General features: G+C 43.7%; 1 protein-coding gene across 5 annotated transcripts in view; it reads right to left on the bottom strand.

The window, feature by feature from the left end:
* Nucleotides 1-18,703, bottom strand: part of ADGRF5 (adhesion G protein-coupled receptor F5) — a 98,736-nt gene that overhangs the window by 47,096 nt on the left and 32,937 nt on the right. For all 5 annotated transcript variants that reach the window (XM_019734692.3, XM_019734690.3, XM_074333039.2 and 2 more), the window contains exon 2: nucleotides 6,964-7,089. In XM_019734692.3, the coding sequence (XP_019590251.2) occupies nucleotides 6,964-7,065 (102 nt within the window). In that variant the 5' untranslated portion in view covers nucleotides 7,066-7,089. The remainder of the gene's footprint in view (nucleotides 1-6,963; nucleotides 7,090-18,703) is intronic.

The raw sequence follows: 18,703 nt of genomic DNA, 5'->3' as shown, positions 1-18,703 counted from the left end.
CTCGACAGTCGGGAAGATGGAAAGGAGTCGCCTATGTGCCGTGACCTGGGAATATCACTTTTGATAGACCAGACTCTAGATCCAGGATTGGAAGAAATCACCATATCTGAGGTTCTTGGAGTTCCGGCAGTTTGCGTCTTGTCAAGAAATATAAATAATGGTGTTCTCAACTTGTGCTCTCTCTGCCTAAAATTTGAACCCTGAGTCATTCCAATGACATTTTTGACAAGTCTCACGACCTCTTCTTGGCACTCAGCCTGTCCCCACCCCAATATTTCTGCAACATGAGGGCCATTTTAGATTTTCCATGCTTAGAAATTATTTTCTCATTCCCCGGTCTTTTTTCTCCCGGATGGATCCCACTGTTGCTTTCTGTGGCAGGAGCCACAAAAGTCAGCTCTGGAGTCAGACTGCCTGGGTGCAAGGCTGTGCCACATACTAGCTATGTGACTTTGAGGGATATATTTATCCCCTCTGAGTTTTCTTTTCTGTAAAATGGAATAGTGTTGGTACCGACCTCATAGAATTGTTATAAGAATTAAGCAAACTGCAATGTGGCACATAGTAAGCTCCTAATAATTGTTGGTTATATCATACATACAATAGTACATACAATAGTTAAGAATAAACACTCTGCAGACATTGAATTCAATTCTGAGCTCTGCCATAAAATGGCTGTGTGACCTTGCACAAGTTACTTAACCTGTCTGTGCCTCAGTACTCACTTATAATATATGGATAAAAATAGCTTCCTTCATTAGGTTGTTGTGAAGATCAAAGGATGAATAAGTATAAAACACTGAGCCTAGTTTTGGTGACACCATAAATACTATTCGAGGACAGGGCTTCACGCGGTTCTAGGGGCACCATTTACATGGATCCCTCTGTCTGCACACCACCTCTTGCTTTATCTCTATAAAGCTCATCTCCTATCGTCATGTGGGTCCTTTGTTTAAGAACTGACATTTATTGACATTGCCAGTTCCACAGCTGGTCACCTTGCCCTGACACATGTCTCCTAGCTCATCCCTGTCTCCAAGTGGGTTTTCCTATGATGTGCTTCCCTATCTGAACTCCCTTCGAGACTCAATAGAAGAGCCTCACCTCTATGAAGTCTCCCCAGAGAACCCCTGCCCACAGAGTTTTGTACTTTACCATGAACTCCACACACCTACAAACCCCACCCATGGCTGAGCTTCTTCTGCCATCTGTGGCGTCTACCATTATTTTCTAGTTATCTCACATCACAGTAATAACAAAAATAATAATTCCTAAGATGTACTCAACACCCCGTGTCAGGCACTGTTGAGTACTTGATGTGTGCTAATGTATTTAGTTCTCACGACAGCCTAAAATACAAACACTGTTATTATCCACAACTCATTGATCAGAAACACAGGCACAGAGAGGTCAACTAACTTGGCAAAGGTCACACAGCCTTTAAATGGCAGAGCCAGGATTTGAACCCAGCTAGCCTGGCTCCAAAGTCTGCCCTGTCCACACAGGCATTGCATCATCTTATCAGGAGATATCCCAGGAAAATGTGGGTTTGTCTCAGGACCCCGTCTCCCTTTACCTAGCAGTTTTTATTTCTCTATTGCCTCCTTCTAGCCCCTCTTTCTTTTCAATGAATAGTATTAACATCCTTAGGAATTGGGGAGAAACTGTGTACCTGATAGTACATAAATATTCTTGAAGAAATGAGTAGAGGCATGATGGAGAACGATTGGAAATTTAAAAGCCCAGTTGCTGCTGCATTTGCAGTGAGGTCATTTTAGCTGTGCTGAAACGGGCAGGAACCCAGAAGGAGCGGAAGAAGCAAATGCACAGGGCTGGTTCCTGCCCACCTTCCCCTGGAGCCTGCTTTGGTTCTGTGCCCAGGAGGAGGGGAAGGTCCTTTCCTTGTATCCCTGCCTCCATCCTCTCTAAGCCTGGGGGAGGGGAGGGGGGAGCCACTGGCAAGCTTTCTCTGTCTACTCTTCATGGGCTGCAGGTGGGCGCCTCAGCCCAGGAGAAGATGACCACTGGAGGTCACCTTTGGCCAGCTCTTCCAGGTCGAGATTTCATTTTCTCCATTTTCCAGTGGGAATAAAGAATTGAGGACTTGTGGCTGGTAGTTGCATGCTAAAATCAAGACACATGTCAGCTCTCTCGTGCAGAGTATTTCCAATCTTTGTGAGCCTCAGGACCACTTGCCTCCACTCCCCCGAATCTGACTTAGTAGGTCTGGGGTGGAGTGAAGAAAACTGCCTGATTCATCAGCTCATCCCTGGACGTGAGGCTGCCTTTCGAGAAACACTGCATTTTAACTATTTCCTGAATCTTTAGAATGACTATCTCGAATTTTCAGGGCACATGTTTGCAAAGTGCAGCTTCCACAGCTCTGTCACCTACTGCCTCTATGTGTTCAGTAAGGATTCACAACTTTTTGTGAGAATAACCTACATTCTATTTTGAGCCGCACAATCATATGGGAAAAACCATACTGAAAGCAATAAAACCTCTGACGAGGTCCCCCGTGGCGGTGGTGACTACCCTTGGCCTTCCCAGATTTGAGAAGGGACGAAGGGCTGGCTGCCAAGTCATGGGGCCTGGCTTTTAATAAGGCAAATGCTGGAGTCACACCAAGAACTGAATCCCAGCACCTCCGCTCTTCCTGGTTGGAAATGTCACACACTCATTCTAAGCCTCAGTTTCTTGACATTGTGAAAAATAATGTACCAGGCACAACAAACATTTGTATCGTCTCTGGCAGTGGAGTGTACCCGTGTGTCCAGCTGGCCTGGGGCCCACAGGGGGCTAGCCTTTCCCTCTTGAATCTTCCTGTCACCCAAGTTCTGGGAACTGTGAGATTCCAGAACTTGTCTTTTCTCTTAAACTTTGGGTGCTGATATCCCATGAGAAAACAAAGACCCTGCCAGGGGCTCCCAGAGCTCAGCTAAATATTTTCTTTAGCCAAGACAACACAGCCTCCAGCTGGAACTCCGTCTGCTTGTCCGTGTAGCAGTACCCAGAGGAATGTCTGAGCGACAATGGCCAGCTCTGTGCAGAGGGGATTTCCTGATGGCCAAGCTGCAGCCGGAAGACACAAGGTCACTGACTCCAGGAAATGCTCCACCTGTTGGACATGATGACTTTACAAATAACTACGGAGGTGGCGGTGGCAGCCTGAATTCGGAGTGGGCAATCAGTCCATAATGAGACGTAGCATTTTACGGGTAGAAAAGAAAATTTCCAGGGAACCTGATGACAAACAAGGTGGTCCCCAAAGTCGCCGGCTGTCACCAGATCTCACCCCTCCATGGCAAGGCCCTGTAACTCATTTCTTTTTGTCTTGACCTGGAATCCCAGATTTAACGTCTTTGCCTCCACGTTAAACAATTGTTTCAGCAAGGATCCTGTTGGAATGTCTCTTCGCATAGGTACATTAACACAGGTGTATTTGTACTAGAATAGTAAGATTAACTACCAAACCTTAAGCACTTGCTCTGCGCTAGTCACTGTGCTAAGACATACATGTACGAGAACGTTTAATCCTCACAGCAAACTGATGAAGGAGCTCCTATTCACGCTCCTATGATGTAGGGGACACCGGTTAAGGGAGATGAAGAAAAGTGACTAAGTTTGCAAAGCTAGTGAGGGTCAGAGCCAGGCTTCAGACTCAGGGCTGAGGCGAAGTTGAGAGTCGACAGCCTGGCTTCTCAAAGTGTGGCCATTGCAGCTGGGACAAGAGCAACAGCCAAGGCCCCACCCCAGACTTCCTGGATTGAAATATGCATTTTAAGAAGGTCCACAGGTGGATTCATACCCACATTGAAGTCTGAGACGCTACATCCGTCACACGTGGAAAGCCCATCACGCCATATTTCCCCACCCACGTTCTTAGCAGCACTAGTCACAACAACCAAGAGTTGAAAGCAACCCAAGGATCCATTGATGGATAAGTGGATAAAGAAAACGGGGGCTATACATACAATGGATCATTATTCAATCTTAAGAAAGGAAGGAAATTTGGACGCATGCTACCACATAGATACATTGTTAGGACATTATGATGAGGAAAATGAACCGGTCACAAAAAGACAAATACTGTGTGATTCCACTTACACGAGGTACTTCGAAGTGGTCAAAATCATAGAGACAGAAAGTAGAAGGGTGGTTGTCAGGTGCTGGGGGGAAGGGGGAGTGGGAAGTTGTTTTTTTAAATAGGGATATATTTTCAGATGAAAAAGCTGTGCAGATTGGTTACATGACTACGTGAATATATTTAACACGACTGAACTATATACACTTAAAAATGGTCAACGTGGTGAATTTTATTTTTAAAAAGCTACAGTTTTGGTTGTTGTTGTTCTTTTTAAGGTCACCACATGTTGCATTTAAAATGGTGGGAGGTCAGTGTGGGAGCTGAGAGGAAACTTAGGGCAGTATAAGCTGATAAGGCAGGCCCAGCTGCACCCCTCCAGTGGGGGTCTTTGGCCTTTTGGCTGTATGAAGATACTAGGTATATCTTGAAGGCAGATCTAGGGAGGAAAAATGGGGCCCTTTGGGGTGATGGTAGGACCTAGGAAGGTGAAGTTCAAATTTTACTAGCAGTCCTGGGAAGTCAGTGGCGTATCCCCTGCCCCGCCTGCACCACCGGGCAGATGGAGAGGCCTTCTTAGGGCCACTGTGATGAGCGCCAGCCTGGCACAGTGGGATGGCACTGCTGTGGCCACAAACACTAGGAAACTCTGGAACCGAGGCAAGGCTAACCCCATGGCTGAGATCACCTCATGCTCTGGCTTTCTCCCCACATTCCTGGAGTAAATAGAGCTCTGCATTGACCATGTGAATCCACAGGAAATGTCAACATTGCTCTCCTCTCTGTGAGCAAGCTGCCGCACAGGACTGCACGGGGTATATTCTGCACACTGGAGTTTGGAAGAAGTGACATACAAAGTATGCCTCCCAGGTCATGAGAGATATAAACAAAGACAAACAAACAAACGAACCAAAAAACAGGTTAAATGATAAAAGACACAAAAACAGAAAATGGAAAGTGTATCAAGTCTTAAAACAAAATCCTGAAAGTAAGATCAAGCATTTCAGATATGACATTAAATGCAAATAAATTATACTCCACAATCAAAGTCTGATTTCCTCAGATGTGATTTAAAAGAAAAAAAGCCTCAAATGCATGTGGTTTATACAAGAACCCTTAAAGCAAAGTGATATATTAAAGGCTAAACAAAAAATAAAGGGCAAAGATCAGGCCCACGCAAATACAAAAACAGGATTGACAGCTGGAATGGAAGGCGAATAATTAAATTTTAAAAGTACCAAGCAGAGAAAAAAGAGACATTTTTACAATGCTGAAATCTACCAATGAAGCTGTAACAATAGCGACAGATTAAATAAAGTAACACTAAACTGTCTTTTTAAAAAACCAGTAGAAAAAAAACCCCAATACAGTATGAAAACTAATAATAGCAAAGAGTGATACAGCACTCAATTTGTGCCATGCACTGTTCTAAGGCATCTTATAAATATTGACTAATTTAATTCTCATTGCAATCATAGGAAATCAGCACTATTACTATCATTGTTTTACAGAGGAAGAAACTGAGACACAGAGAGAATTACATCAGTCTCCCAAGAATTCAGAACCTCTAACACACTCTCTCTCTGTAAGGAGTAAGCTAAGGAAAGATTAACTGAACAATTCCCACACGAAAAATAAGAGCGTACTTATCAACCCTTTAGTTAAGCTAAACTCCCATTAACTCCGGAAAGACAAAACGAACTGGATAATTTTGTCAGCAAAAAGCTTAGATGATATCTATGGCCCCATCAATTATATTAATCTGAGATTGTCATACATGTTGTCACGCAGCAGCCTAACCGTCTGTCCCCTCGTGCCTTTCCCTAAAGAAAGAAGAGTCTGTGAGACTGTTCCTTTCAGGGACTTTGCTTCACCTTTGTGCTTACACTTCACGTCTCTCTGTTTGGCCCCAAAAGATGGTTGGTCAGCCAACGATGGGTAAGATTCCTCACGGGAGGAAGAACCCAAGCCAGGAGCAGCCACATGGGGACCACCAGGAGAACTCACGGGGTCAACAAAGGTGGGCACAGCCCGCACCTTCCCCCGGCTGAGGAGAGCTTCTGCCTGTGTGGCTATATTCCTTCCCACAACCTGCTTGGGAAGTGAGCCAATGATGTAATAACATCAGTTCTCCTTCCATTCTTAACAATAAGTTTTAGCATAAAGGATTTGTCCCTGGGAGGCACATATCATCATTGTTAAGACATCATGGGACTTTCTATTCCAGCTGTTTACAGGCAAGGGTGATTGATTTGAATCAGTTTTCTGGTATGATGTATGAGACTCACAGACCGTGGAGAAAACAATGCTACTTCCTTGTGTGTTCATCAATAAAAGCCAGAAAGCGGCCCGATTCGGGGCTCTCAGTCCTTTGAGGCCGGGAGACTCTTGGCCCCTGTTTCATAACTTTCTTGATTTCCGCTTCTTTATTAACCCTTCGCTGCCCCTTCTCGTTCTCTTACTGCCTGTGTTGCACTTGACGCGACACATATACACACACAGATTAACACCTTTTGAAATGTGTTCTAGTGTGATGCTCAAATTAAAACGAATCCTTTGAGAACATGTGTCCTTCTCAGTCCAAAAAATCTGCTTTATAGTCATTGCTGTCAGTTTCACAGAGTGGAACTTCAGGCCTAGAGGTTGCAGTTTAATTAATTAAGCCTGAGGGATGTCCCCTTGATACTACCACTGATTTCAGAGTTGTGGCCCCGTAGACACACTAATATCCTTTTATGTTCACCGCTCTCTACCCCTATTTGCAACATTGTCTCAAAGGCTCTAAAAAACATTTTTTTAAAGCAATTTCCGTTTGTGACGTTCCCAGGAAATCAGAAAAATGTGACAAGGGAAAATATGGCAGATGTGGATTTACTCACCCAAGGATGAACAATAGACTCTAAATTCAAGTTCAGTGTAACTTGGGAAGAATAAATCACAACGACCACAAAGCACAAGGTGGTTCTCCCAGGAGATTTCATTTCTTCAAGTTTGCGTTGCTTTGCCTAAAATGGAAATGTGATGGTTTAGAGATAGAACAATTTATTTATGAAACATGGAAAGAATTTGCAAACCCTGTCTTGAAAGTCACACTATAAAAGGACCTTTTCAATAGAGGGGAGAAAGGAAGGAAGGAGCATAAAGGTATCGACTCTTCAGAACAGTCTGTGCTCCAGACCCTTGGGTGTGGAAATGTCAGCAAGGATGAGGGTTGGGGAAGATGGGGGTTAGTGCCTGTAAATAAGACTAAGGTGGCAGACAGTTGGGTATATATACATGGAGAACAAGAGAGAAAGACTGAGAAAAGAGAAAGTGGAAAGAGAGGGAAAGCAAGAAAAAGGGAAAGACTATTCAGTAAGAAATACTTTTAACATTGTGATCTAGTATACATAATATATGTATACGAACAAAAGATTTCAGAAAACAATACTTACCTTTGCTACATGCAACACATTCTGATATTTTCAATTCTAGTCTAGCCTATCTTTCTTTTCCTTCTGGTAGCAACCCATTAAATTGACTTCATGACCGTATTAATGGACTACAACCCATAAGAACGGAAAATCCTGGACTTAAGTCATAAAATATAAGTTGTATTTTATGATAAAACTCTATCAAATTATATCATGTAATATAGAATATTAATATAATATATCCCATCCTATGTATCGATTTGTGATAGCTGTCTTTTTACAATGCTGGTGATGCAAAAAGATTTTGGTGACCAGATTACTCATGGTGGCCTTTAAAAAGTAGAGTATCAGATGGAAGAATCCCAACCCTCGTGGGTCTGAGGACCAAGACAAACTACTTTGTGCAGCCTCCTTTCCTTACTGACTTTTCTATGTCCACGTATTTTTCTGGAGAGAGGACTAGACTAAGAGACAGAGGTAGAGATTACTGTAAACTAACCATGCATCCTTGAGTAAGTCCCTTATCTTTTCTGAATCCAAGCTCCCCTCATCTGTGAAATGGGGATCATTATACCTCCTCTAATTCTCTCATGGACTTTTCTAAGACTCACATGCAATTAAAAGCCATGAAGAACTCCAGGGATGAAGTCTGCCATGGTTTTCACTCTGATTGCTGGTGGAATCCAGAGGGCAACCAATCAGGAAAGGCGGGCCTTGGCCCAGCCATTGCAGAAAGTGCCAGGGGACTGTGGCCAGGATAACACACAGATGATAGCCAAGACTCACATGCCAGGGAGAATTGTGTTTCAATCACCAGCTGCCTGCCGCCTCCTTTTCCTCTTCCCCAGTGGAAAAGAGGGAAGCATAAGGCCCTGGAAAACTGACCCAATTGGCAAATCTGGCAATGAAATACATTTTTTAAATTCTGCAACTCAGTGGATTTTTGAAAATGCTGTGCGATTTAGGTTACAGGAATAGATACTTAAGACCAGATGTGTCTGCTGTAGAGAAATCATGGCAACTCTTTGCTTAGCTCTCCATTGAAGGTTTTCCCTCCCTTGTTGAAAAGGAATGGACTTCCGTGGGTATTGGGAAGGCTGATTTAGCCTGGTGATAGCAACTGTTCCTGGGATGAATCAAGCATTCAGGAGACAATTTATTCTTTTCAGGACCCAACTTAGTGCACTGTACTAGCTGGTTCTGTATTGAGGCAGTTTGTCAGACTTAGTAACTGAATGGTGAATGAGCCCCCCTTAGGATGCGACACCCAGGGAGGGACTCAGGTATAGGTGGGACTCAAGTTGACTCCATGTCTTTCTACCATTTCCCAATGTTGGCCTTTTTGTCGAGTTAGCAAGAATTATAACGTCCCCAAATGGTTCCTTCTGGTCCTTTTGTATAGGTCACCAGACACGACTGTCCATGGCCCCCGTCTTCCCTCAGCCTCCTCCATGACAGTTCTTGATTAAGTCAACATTCGTTTGTCTATTGTCTTATTTGTTGACATCAAAAATGACAAGTCAATAGACATAGAGATGTAGGGAGGACCCCACGCTGTGGAAGTGGGGTGGTTCTCTGGATGCAGGAGAATGATAATAGCTACGTACACTCATCACGGCACACGGCATAGGTACACAACAAGGGTGAGGGGTTTTCCACCTGAAAGGAGAATGCCACCACTTTGAGAGAGAGGTCATTTCAAACTACTTGACAACCTGTGTGTCATGAGCCTGACGAACTCGAACAGCGATACCAGCTGAAGATCAGGTCAGCTTTTCAGGTGGCTGCTACATTTGGGGAGAGACCTAAAGACAAACTTTTTCTTACCTACATCTTTAACCCTCCTGCTGTTATCTGTGAGGAAGCCAGGAGAAGCTACTTAACTTGGCTAACGGAGGAAAAAATCCAAATGTATCCCGTTAAAAGCACAGTAATTATTCTACGTTCAATGCAATGTGTCTTCAGCAGGGCTCCCTTCATTGTAAATCCCCTAGAAGTTCATATTTATTCCAAATTCCTGGAGTAAAGGGCAGACAATGACTAGGAGGCACAGAGACAAACAGAGGCAGAGAGAGAAAGAAAATGATCTGATACTATTCCCCATTTCTTCCTCTTTTAAAAGTGTAAGTCCTGAACACTGACTCTACTAAAACTCACCAACCAGGATGAGCAAGATGAATCTTCGAAAAAGCTGGGAACTATGTTTCCCCGAAATTAAGACCGGGTCTCATATTAACTTTTGCTCCAAAAGACGCATTAGGGCTTCTGTTCAGGGGATGTCCTCCTGAAAAATCATGCTAGGGCTTATTTTCCGGTGAGGTCTTATTTTGGGGGAAACGGGATTATCTCGTACCCAGTACTAACCCTGTGGTGATGAGCCACTTCCTGGCCTCCTGTAATTCTATTTTCCTTTCCGTGAAGTTAGAAGAGAGAAAGAGGGAAATCAGGCACCCTGACATCATATGCTATAAATAAGCCGTCGGGATTCTCAGCAGCACTGCATTTCGAGGATGAGACTCTGGGTTCCTTGAAGCAGTCTGCAAGGACAGCCCCTAGAGAGTGACTACGCATCAGGAGAGGTCTTTGTGACGGGTCTGAAATATACCAGGGAATTAACTCTTCTCCCAAACCTTGGAAACCACCAGTGCTTAAGATCAACTGCTCTCCTAGAAACGCTTCACCGGCCTTAACCTGCCCAGACTTTCAGTAGGAAGAGGAATAAACGGGTTTGCGTACCTTGCAAGTTCAAAGCATGTTCACAAAAGGACCACATCTGTGAGGTCTGATCACCCAATGTCATCATCAAATTGTGATGCTAAGCTCTTTCTAAATAGGTCAATCGTGGGACTCTTTCTGGAAATGATTTATTTCCTAAGCTCTGCCTTCCCATGTACGCTCTCTGGTACCCTCAGCCCGTCTCCCCAGGAAGCCTAGCCCTGATCACCTCCTTGGCTCCTCTCGGGAAGCAGAAAGGTAAGAAGTGAAAGTGAGCCCATGTTTGATCGGCCTCTGCTCCTGGCTTCAGTCTGTCCCACGGCCGCTCCCCTATCCCTGTGGGGCAGGCCCCTCCCCTACCATCACCCTGGAAGGAAGTTCCCTGGAGTATTTGTGCCTCCTCTGCCTCAGTGGTTCTTATCCCTGTCTGAGCATCAGAACCATCATCTGGGGAATTTCTTTCTTTGTTTATTTGTTTGTTGTTTTACTATCATCCCAGTCAATTTAATCACATTTTCGGAGGAGTAGGGCTCGTAGCTAAGAGTCTGTATGCATCTCAGATGCTTCTGATGTATAGGGAGGTTTGAGGTCTTCAGATCCATGTTTTCAGCATTCCATCAATCTCTCGGCACCCCCTGCACACTCCTGCTGCTTTTCATCACCAGCCTATAGCTCTCCCTCTACTAAAGAAACTATGTAGAAACAGAATATTCAGGGGGATGCATTTAGGAGGTAATCAATCAATGATGGGTGAATGAATGGATTAGTGGGAGTATGGACTCGGAGGTGATCTACCCAATATTTGCAGTTCAATAGCCTAGGCTGTTATCTGAGCTTGTGTTATATATCTCATATGGTATCAAATGTGTTTTGCACCTATAGACCAACAAATACAGACTGCTTTTACAGGCCTAAAGTTGTGCTATGCATTCACTAATCAAAATGAGTCATGGTCTTCGCCCTTAAGAAGCTCTCAGTCTCATTGGAAGGCATGAAACATACAATTAAAATAATATAGACTCAAAGGAAAGTAAGCTTAAAGACACTACTTACTAAAAGCCTACTATGTTGACAGTGCTAAGTGTAATAAATACCTTAATTCAATTATTTACCTCTCACAATATTCTGTGAGATAGATACTTTAATCCTAATTCATAGATGAGTAAATGAAGGCCCAGAGAGGTTACAGAATTCATCCAGGCCACCCAGCTAGTGGGTAGCAGAGTGAGACCACCTCCGAGTTGGCCTCTCTCCAAAATGAGCTGCAGCGTGCACGTTAGCATGACAGGTGTTGAGGACAGCCGGAAGTCAAGTGAGCTTTGGAGTGACCTGGGCCACTTCCAGACCCTGAAGGAGAGGTGATGCTTCATGTATAATGGAGAAAGGAAAGAGAATTTCAGGCAAAAGAGAACAGCATAAGCAGAGGCAGCCATCTCTGTTTCAAAGGGAAGGAAGCAGTTCAAAGGGTGATGTTTAGCAGCCCCTTGAGCCTCTTGTGGAAGTTCCCTTGCGCAGCTTGTCCAACCCCTGTGACAACCGCTCAGCTGTGGTCCTCAGGAGGTCACTGTTTTTCTGAACAATCACCGTCACCAAAAAAGGCAGAGCTATTTCCGTTCTAACTTGGAAAAAGAATGAATTTGATGGCAGCAGGCTCAGGTGATTCTCTCCTTCCTGTAGTAGGATACAGTGGAAAGAGCACCGCTTTGAAGCAAAACAGGCTTGTGGTTCTGTTTCTAGCAGCACCACTTAATAACTGCGGGCGAGACACTTAACCCTGCTGAGCCTCAGTTTCCTGACATGAATAAAGAGGGTCATAGGACCTGTCTTGCAGCATTGTTGTAAAGGTGAGCTCGTGCCCTCGAAGCACACAAGAGCCAGGTCATAGCTGGAGTTTGTTACGGGCTGAGTTGTGGCCTTCCAAAAGTGATACGCTGAAATCCTAACCCCCAGGGTTTCAGAATGGGACCTTATTTGGAGACAGAGTCTTTACACAGGTAATTAAGTTACAATGAGGTCATGAAGGTGGGCCCTACTCTGATATGACCAGTGACTTGTAAGAATTGGGGATTAGGGCACAGACTGCACAGAGAAAGGACCCTGTGAAAACACCATAAGAAGACGACTGTCTGCAAACCAAGGACAGAGGCCTCCAAAGAAATCAACCCTGCCAACACCTTGATTTTACAACTCTAACCTCCAGATTGGTGAGAAAATAAATGTCTCTTGTCTCAGCCACCCAGTCTATGGGACTTTGTTATAGCAGGCCCAGCAAACTAATACAGAATTCCAAAAAAATTATCAGAGGTGTAGGGGTTGGCCTCTGAAGGTCCCATTACTGTTCAGAGTCTAAAATTCCTCATAATTATTTCAAATACAATGTAACCTTATTTAGGCTTATGAGCCCAATCATAGCTATCTCTTGCATTTATCCAACACACCTCTGACTTTCTACCAGTCCATTCCTCACTGCCCCTGATATATGCCATTGCAATGGCTTCCATCCTTTTCCTTTCTGGCCATCATCTACCTGAATGCAAGACTGATCTTCCAGTAGCTCTCTTCTCAGGTGTTATTCCCTGTTTGGTTCCCCCATTGCTTTCAGAATAAAGGCAATAGCTTTCATTGATACTGAAGGCCCTCTATGACCTGGATTTTATTTTTCAGAGCTGCCATATTTAATAAGCATCTATCATATTTTCACTACTGAAACTGGTTGCTCTTTCATAATTTAAAATAGTGCAAGAGATTTTCCAGTGTCCATGCAACATTAAAAATACAAAAACTAATATTTGAGAATTAATCTGGGGTGGGGGTGGGGGAGGCGATTATTAGTATCAAACTATTTTCGGTGTTTAGCAAAACCAAAATAATTCTGCCATTTACTTGACTTGCTAGTCTCCTCCTTTTCCGGTCCTTTACCCCCAGGATAATCACTGCATATTGAAATTCTATTCACCCTTCAATGCCCAGGCGAAAAGCTGCCTCCAGCTGGAGGTTCCCAGATCTGTTCAGCTATAAACAAACAGTCCCTGCTCCTCTGAATACCCACACTTAATCTAGGCCCTTAGCCTACCTCCTTGTATTATACGGAGGGTGCCAAAAAAATGTATATGCATTTTAAGAAAGGAAAACTGTATTACAATCGTAATATTCAATATATACCAATAACAAAAGAGGAATACAAGTCACGTTTGACTTCTGCAATTACAAGAGGTGCTCAAAGTGGTTTCCATCAGCGTCCAGACACTTCTAATGATGGCAAACTACTGCTTGAGCAACGTTGACCAAAGTGTCCACTTGTATACATTTTTTTTGGCACCCCTGGTATTTATTGCTGTAAGTATTACATGAAGCAAATCTATTTATCCCTGACCCATGAATTCATGTGTGTATTCATTCACTGGACAAACATTTATTAAGTTCTGCTAAGTGCCAAGGTGCTCTGTTAGGTGCAAGGAAATAGCAAAAACAAGCAAACAAACAAAAAAACACAAGAGAATGGTCCCTGTCTCCATGGAGCTTAGAGTCTAATGGAGTAGATGAGACTTTAATTAAAGAATCGACTACTCAATTCCTTGTTTCACTATGACTGTGCTACCAAGGAGAATAGTCATCATACTGATATTTATTGAGCATTTACTATATGCCAGTCACTCATCTGAGCACTGACTGTATTAAACCCTTTAATCCTCACAGCAATTCCAACGAAGGGGTTATAGGATGATATCTAATTAATAGTATGATAACAAATTATCTGAGCCACAGAGTGGTTAAATAACTTACCCTAAATCATGCATCTGGTAAGTGGCAGAGCCAGAATTTGAACCTTGGAAGTTTGACTGCAGAGCCCATCATTTTAACCACTGTGTGAACTGTCTAATAAAGCCTATTAAGAGAGGGATATTACCTAGTCTTCAGAATTTGTGGAAGGTGTCCCAGAAGTGTTTCATTGAGCTGAAATCTGAAGCATGATTCGGAGCTAGCTAAAAACAAAAGAGGAGGTTGGAGGGCGGGGAGGAAAAAGGTACCAGGCAGAAAGAAGATAATGTGCGAAGGCCCTGAGGTGGGAAAACACATGGCATATTCAAGGAGTTGTAAGCAGGCCAGAGTGGCTGGAACACCAAAAGAAAGCAGGAGACGGTTTGAGATGGGGCTGGTGAGGTGAGCTAGAGCCAGGCAGGTAAGCCCTGTAATTATAACCACAGGAGTGGATAAGATTGATTAGGAAGACAGTAGAGAGAGTAGAGAAGAAGACCTAGCACCGAGTCCCACAGAATTCTAACGATCAAAGGTCCAGTCAAGGAAGACAATTGAGCCAAGATGTTTGAGAACTAGAGACCAGAGAGGAAGGAGGGAAACAAGGCTAGATGAGAGTCTGGAACCAGGGAAGGTCAATTCAAGAAGCAGAGTGTGGTCAGCTATGTCCAACAGAGCGAAAGACCTGTTAAGAAGACTGAGATTGCACATTAGATTTGGAGACATGATATGTTCTTAGCAAGGGGGATCTCCTTCGGGTGATGGGAGAACACATCGTATTGGGAAGAGTGGTAGAGTGTGGGAGGTGAGAACTTAGAGATGGTGAGCACATAAAACTCAAGAAATGGTTGCAAAGTGGAGGAGAGTGGAGAGTCTTCCCATATGTGAACTGCTAAGTATTCATGTCACATCACCTCCTGGTGATGGTATATGCATGGCTTTCTTTTTAAGACAGGAACTCATTGTATTGCATGCTAGGACAATATCAAACGAAGCCCGGCCTTTTACTAAACCTTGGCCTGTGGCTGGCTAACTAGACAAGTTATTGTATCCTCTGAAATGAGCCAAGGGCATATTTCCCTATGCTCTACTCTCCATGTTCTGGGGTATAGACTATATACTCAAGCAGCTATGTTTTAAACATTTACTTCTGATCAAAATAGAGACTAGGGGAGAGACTGAAAATAGCAATGTATATATACCATTCTAGTACTAGAGAATAATTCAAGACAGATGGCAAATAAAGGATGGTAATATTGAATTTCAAGGACTTTCATTGCAAACTTTATTGTGCTTATTTCTCTTTGCTTATCTCCATGAGGCAATGGGTTGCAGTAAGGATAGAGCGTCTTCCATAACCCTCCTCCTGAATTACAGAATTACAGCTTAGCAATCCTTAAGTATAACTTTGAGAGCCTGCCTTCGTAGATCTGTATTTCCAGCAGCAGAGGTGGTAAGACTTATCTTTGTTTACCATATTTAATTAGATGATTCATCCCTCTCACATGCAGAACTATAAGCTAAATATTTATTTAACACAAGCACGAAACACAATACCAATTAAAGACCTGCCTCGAAAAAAAATTTTTTTTCTATTTAATTTTCCTTTGCCTTGCAAAAAGGTCCTGCAGTAGCATTGTGTCAGAGCGGCTCAGTACTATCAGATTCCAGAGGAACATTTGTTTGTACACAATGGGGCCAAGTTTTCCAAAACACACTGCACATGTGTGCAGCGTTGATAACCTTTTATCCGTCTTTCCTTGTTGTAAATCACTGGAGGATTTTAACCTTTTAGTAAGAGATTGCCATCTTTATGAAAACATTAAGTTCCTAGCTGTGCCTTTATCTCATCTATCTTACAACTTTCATTTACCGCATGGAAAGGGTCTCCCGAAGTCCTGGTGAACCAGTGCCAGGGGTGCATTCCGGTTACCGGGAGGGTAGCCCTGTGCTTGGCTGCCGTGGTATAGAGAGCATCAGAGGGCTTGGGTGTCAGTCCAAGCCTTACAGTACTATGGTTCTACCCTTTACGAGGTGAGATTCAAAATAATACTGGAGTAATTTCATAATAATCGTAAGGGACCAATCAGAGGACCTGGGGGCCCTCATTGCTGGATAGTGGGGAGGTCTGAGAGAGGGTCCATGGCGAGGGGCTGGGTGGCTGAGGCAGAGTGGAGGGGGCACTCTGGGTGCTCCAGGGGCTCAGGGTAGCAGTTATTTACCACATGGTTGAAAATACTCCAACATTTTCATCCTTGGCAGGGCCGTCTTAGCCCTCTGTCTTTCCTCCTTTCACAGCCCTCATCCACCTCATCCCCCTGAGTCTGGCCATTGCCGTTCTTGGCCGGCGGCTTCACGTCTCTGAAATTTTCATTTCCTTCTCTAGGGAGTTTGTTCGACTTTAAGAATGATATGTGTGTGCTACTCAGAAAGGAAAAAAGTGCTACTTCTTTTCTCCCCAAAATACAGTACCCTGAAAAGTCATGGTCACTCCAAAGTTTCCTTAACCTGGACAGTATGAGTTTAGTCCTCACCTCCTGGTGAAAAGTGTTTTGTGAAGACAAACCCAATGACATTCTTCACTGGTCCTCATCCTCCCTGGTTTCTTATGCCATTTAGCGCCTCCTCCTTCGTGGAGCCCCCTTTTCCTTCTCCTGGGTCACTCTTTGCCCTGCTCCTTCTGTGAGTCCATCCTCCTTAGTCCACCACCGCCTCACCGCGGGCCTGCCAAAACCTCTCCTGTGTCCTTGGCTTCTCTCTCCCGACACCTTACCTCTTAGGGACCTTACATTTTCACCCTGATCTCTTTGCTAAACATTAGGAGCTTCTCTCTGATTATACTGTGTCCACCTGCATCTAAATTCAGCTTCTCTAACATTGAACGTGTCTTCTTCTCGCCCACTGCATCCTCCTAACACACCTTCACCAACGTCTGACTTCATTCTCCAGTTTTTTGGCTCACAGGTATTCTTGGACACAAGAATCGAGGGCACAAGTGGGGACAGCAAGTCACTCACTAAGTCTTGTTCATGACCCCATGGCTGATGTTTTCTTTTTCTCAGCCACCACATTGGTTTGGACTTCATCGTGTCACACTTGCATGACGGCAGTGATCTCCTCGATGGGATCCCTTCCTCCCTCTTCCCTGCCCGATAACCCACCATGCCACCAGCTGATTAATTTGTCTAGAACTCTGTTTTACATAGATTGCTACTATACCACATTCAAATGCTTTAAAACTTCTCAAATGCCCAGAGAATATTTAGGCTAATTGACCTGACAAGCGTGATCAACACAACTTGATAAAAACCCAGCTCTGCCACATTTTTCTTCCGTAACACTTTGATGCAGTGCTTTTGTTGTCCCGTCTTCTGCAAAATACGTCATAAATACCAAACACAAATATCAGTCAACTAGATTGCTACCCCTCAGCTTCTTTTTGGACAATTCTGGCAATTGGAATGTCCCATTCCTCCTTCCTGAGCTCCACTCATCATTTCAGATGCTCCTACTCACTCAGTAGCAATTACATCATTTATCGAGCCCTTGCTCTGTGCCAGCCGTCAGGCTAAACACTCTGCATGCACTAGGCTTATGTAATCCTACAGTCCTATACTGTTATTTATCATTATCCCTATTTTCAGATGAAGAAACTGAGGCTTGATTAGATTAAATAACACCCAGGTCACACAGTAAGTAGCAGAGTCTGCTGCCAACGTATGAACTCTTAACCTTCATAGCACACTGCCTCTTTTTTCGTCTTCTTCAGAGATACATCTTTCTCCTGAATGCACTGTATTTCTCTCCTTAGGTACTCCGGTGGCCCTGCCATGGGGGTCTTTTTGCAGTACTGTAGTGGGTTTTGTAGCACAGTGTAGTAATTAGGCATAAGGACTCTTAATTCAGATTGTCTGAGCTGGAATCCTGACTCTGGCTTGCGAGCTTTGTGTGTCTCAGGCAACTTACTTAAACTTAAGTGTCCCCTCATCAAAATAAGGGTTATAGTAGCACCTGCAGTATAGGATGATTGGAATAACTAAAGGAGTTAACAATCTTTATAAAGCACTGAACTGAATGCCTGGCACATAGTAAGCACTCAATAATTATTAGCTGTTATTATTAAAATTTCCAACGCCTGTGCCTTGCCTCCCATTAAGAGTATAAGCTAACTAAAAAAAAGGGTTCTTTGCCTTTTGATTTCTACAGCCCTTAGCAAATCTCTCCAGTGTAGTTGCCTCCACTAAGCTGTGATTTTAAAGGTTTTACTGTTGTGTTTACCTTTGAGGAAATAGGCAAGATTCCAATTATTTTAACGATCATGACCAGAGTCATACAATGTGAGCTGAAATGTTGAGCTGACAAATAACTGGTGAATCCATAGTGTACCCACAGCCAATACAGATATTTAACTCAACAAGCCTTTCTTGCGACACCTATTCCGTGCCAAAATTCACAGGTACAGGGGGAAATGCAGAGGAGCCGAGAGAGCCCGTCCTGTTTCTCTCTACAGAGGAGACAAAGACTGTCCTGACGAGCCATACCAACTTGAACTGTATCAGGAAATGTCGGGGTGGAAAGGTTCTAGGGACCCATTTTATGATTAAAAAACAGCCCTGAGTTATTGTCCATCCATATTTAGATCCATCCAGAAAGTGGTGGATCAGCAAAAGACAATTAGTGTGTCTCTTTCCCCTTTTTCTTGGAATTGGGACAAAACATGTTAAAGTGACACTGA

This window comes from Rhinolophus sinicus, chromosome 2, assembly GCF_057876585.1.
Source record: "Rhinolophus sinicus isolate RSI-liver-muscle chromosome 2, RSI-T2T, whole genome shotgun sequence".
NCBI lineage: Eukaryota > Metazoa > Chordata > Mammalia > Chiroptera > Rhinolophidae > Rhinolophus > Rhinolophus sinicus.
Note: the sequence above shows the minus strand (reverse complement) of the source record. Positions and strands in the feature narration are given on the sequence as shown.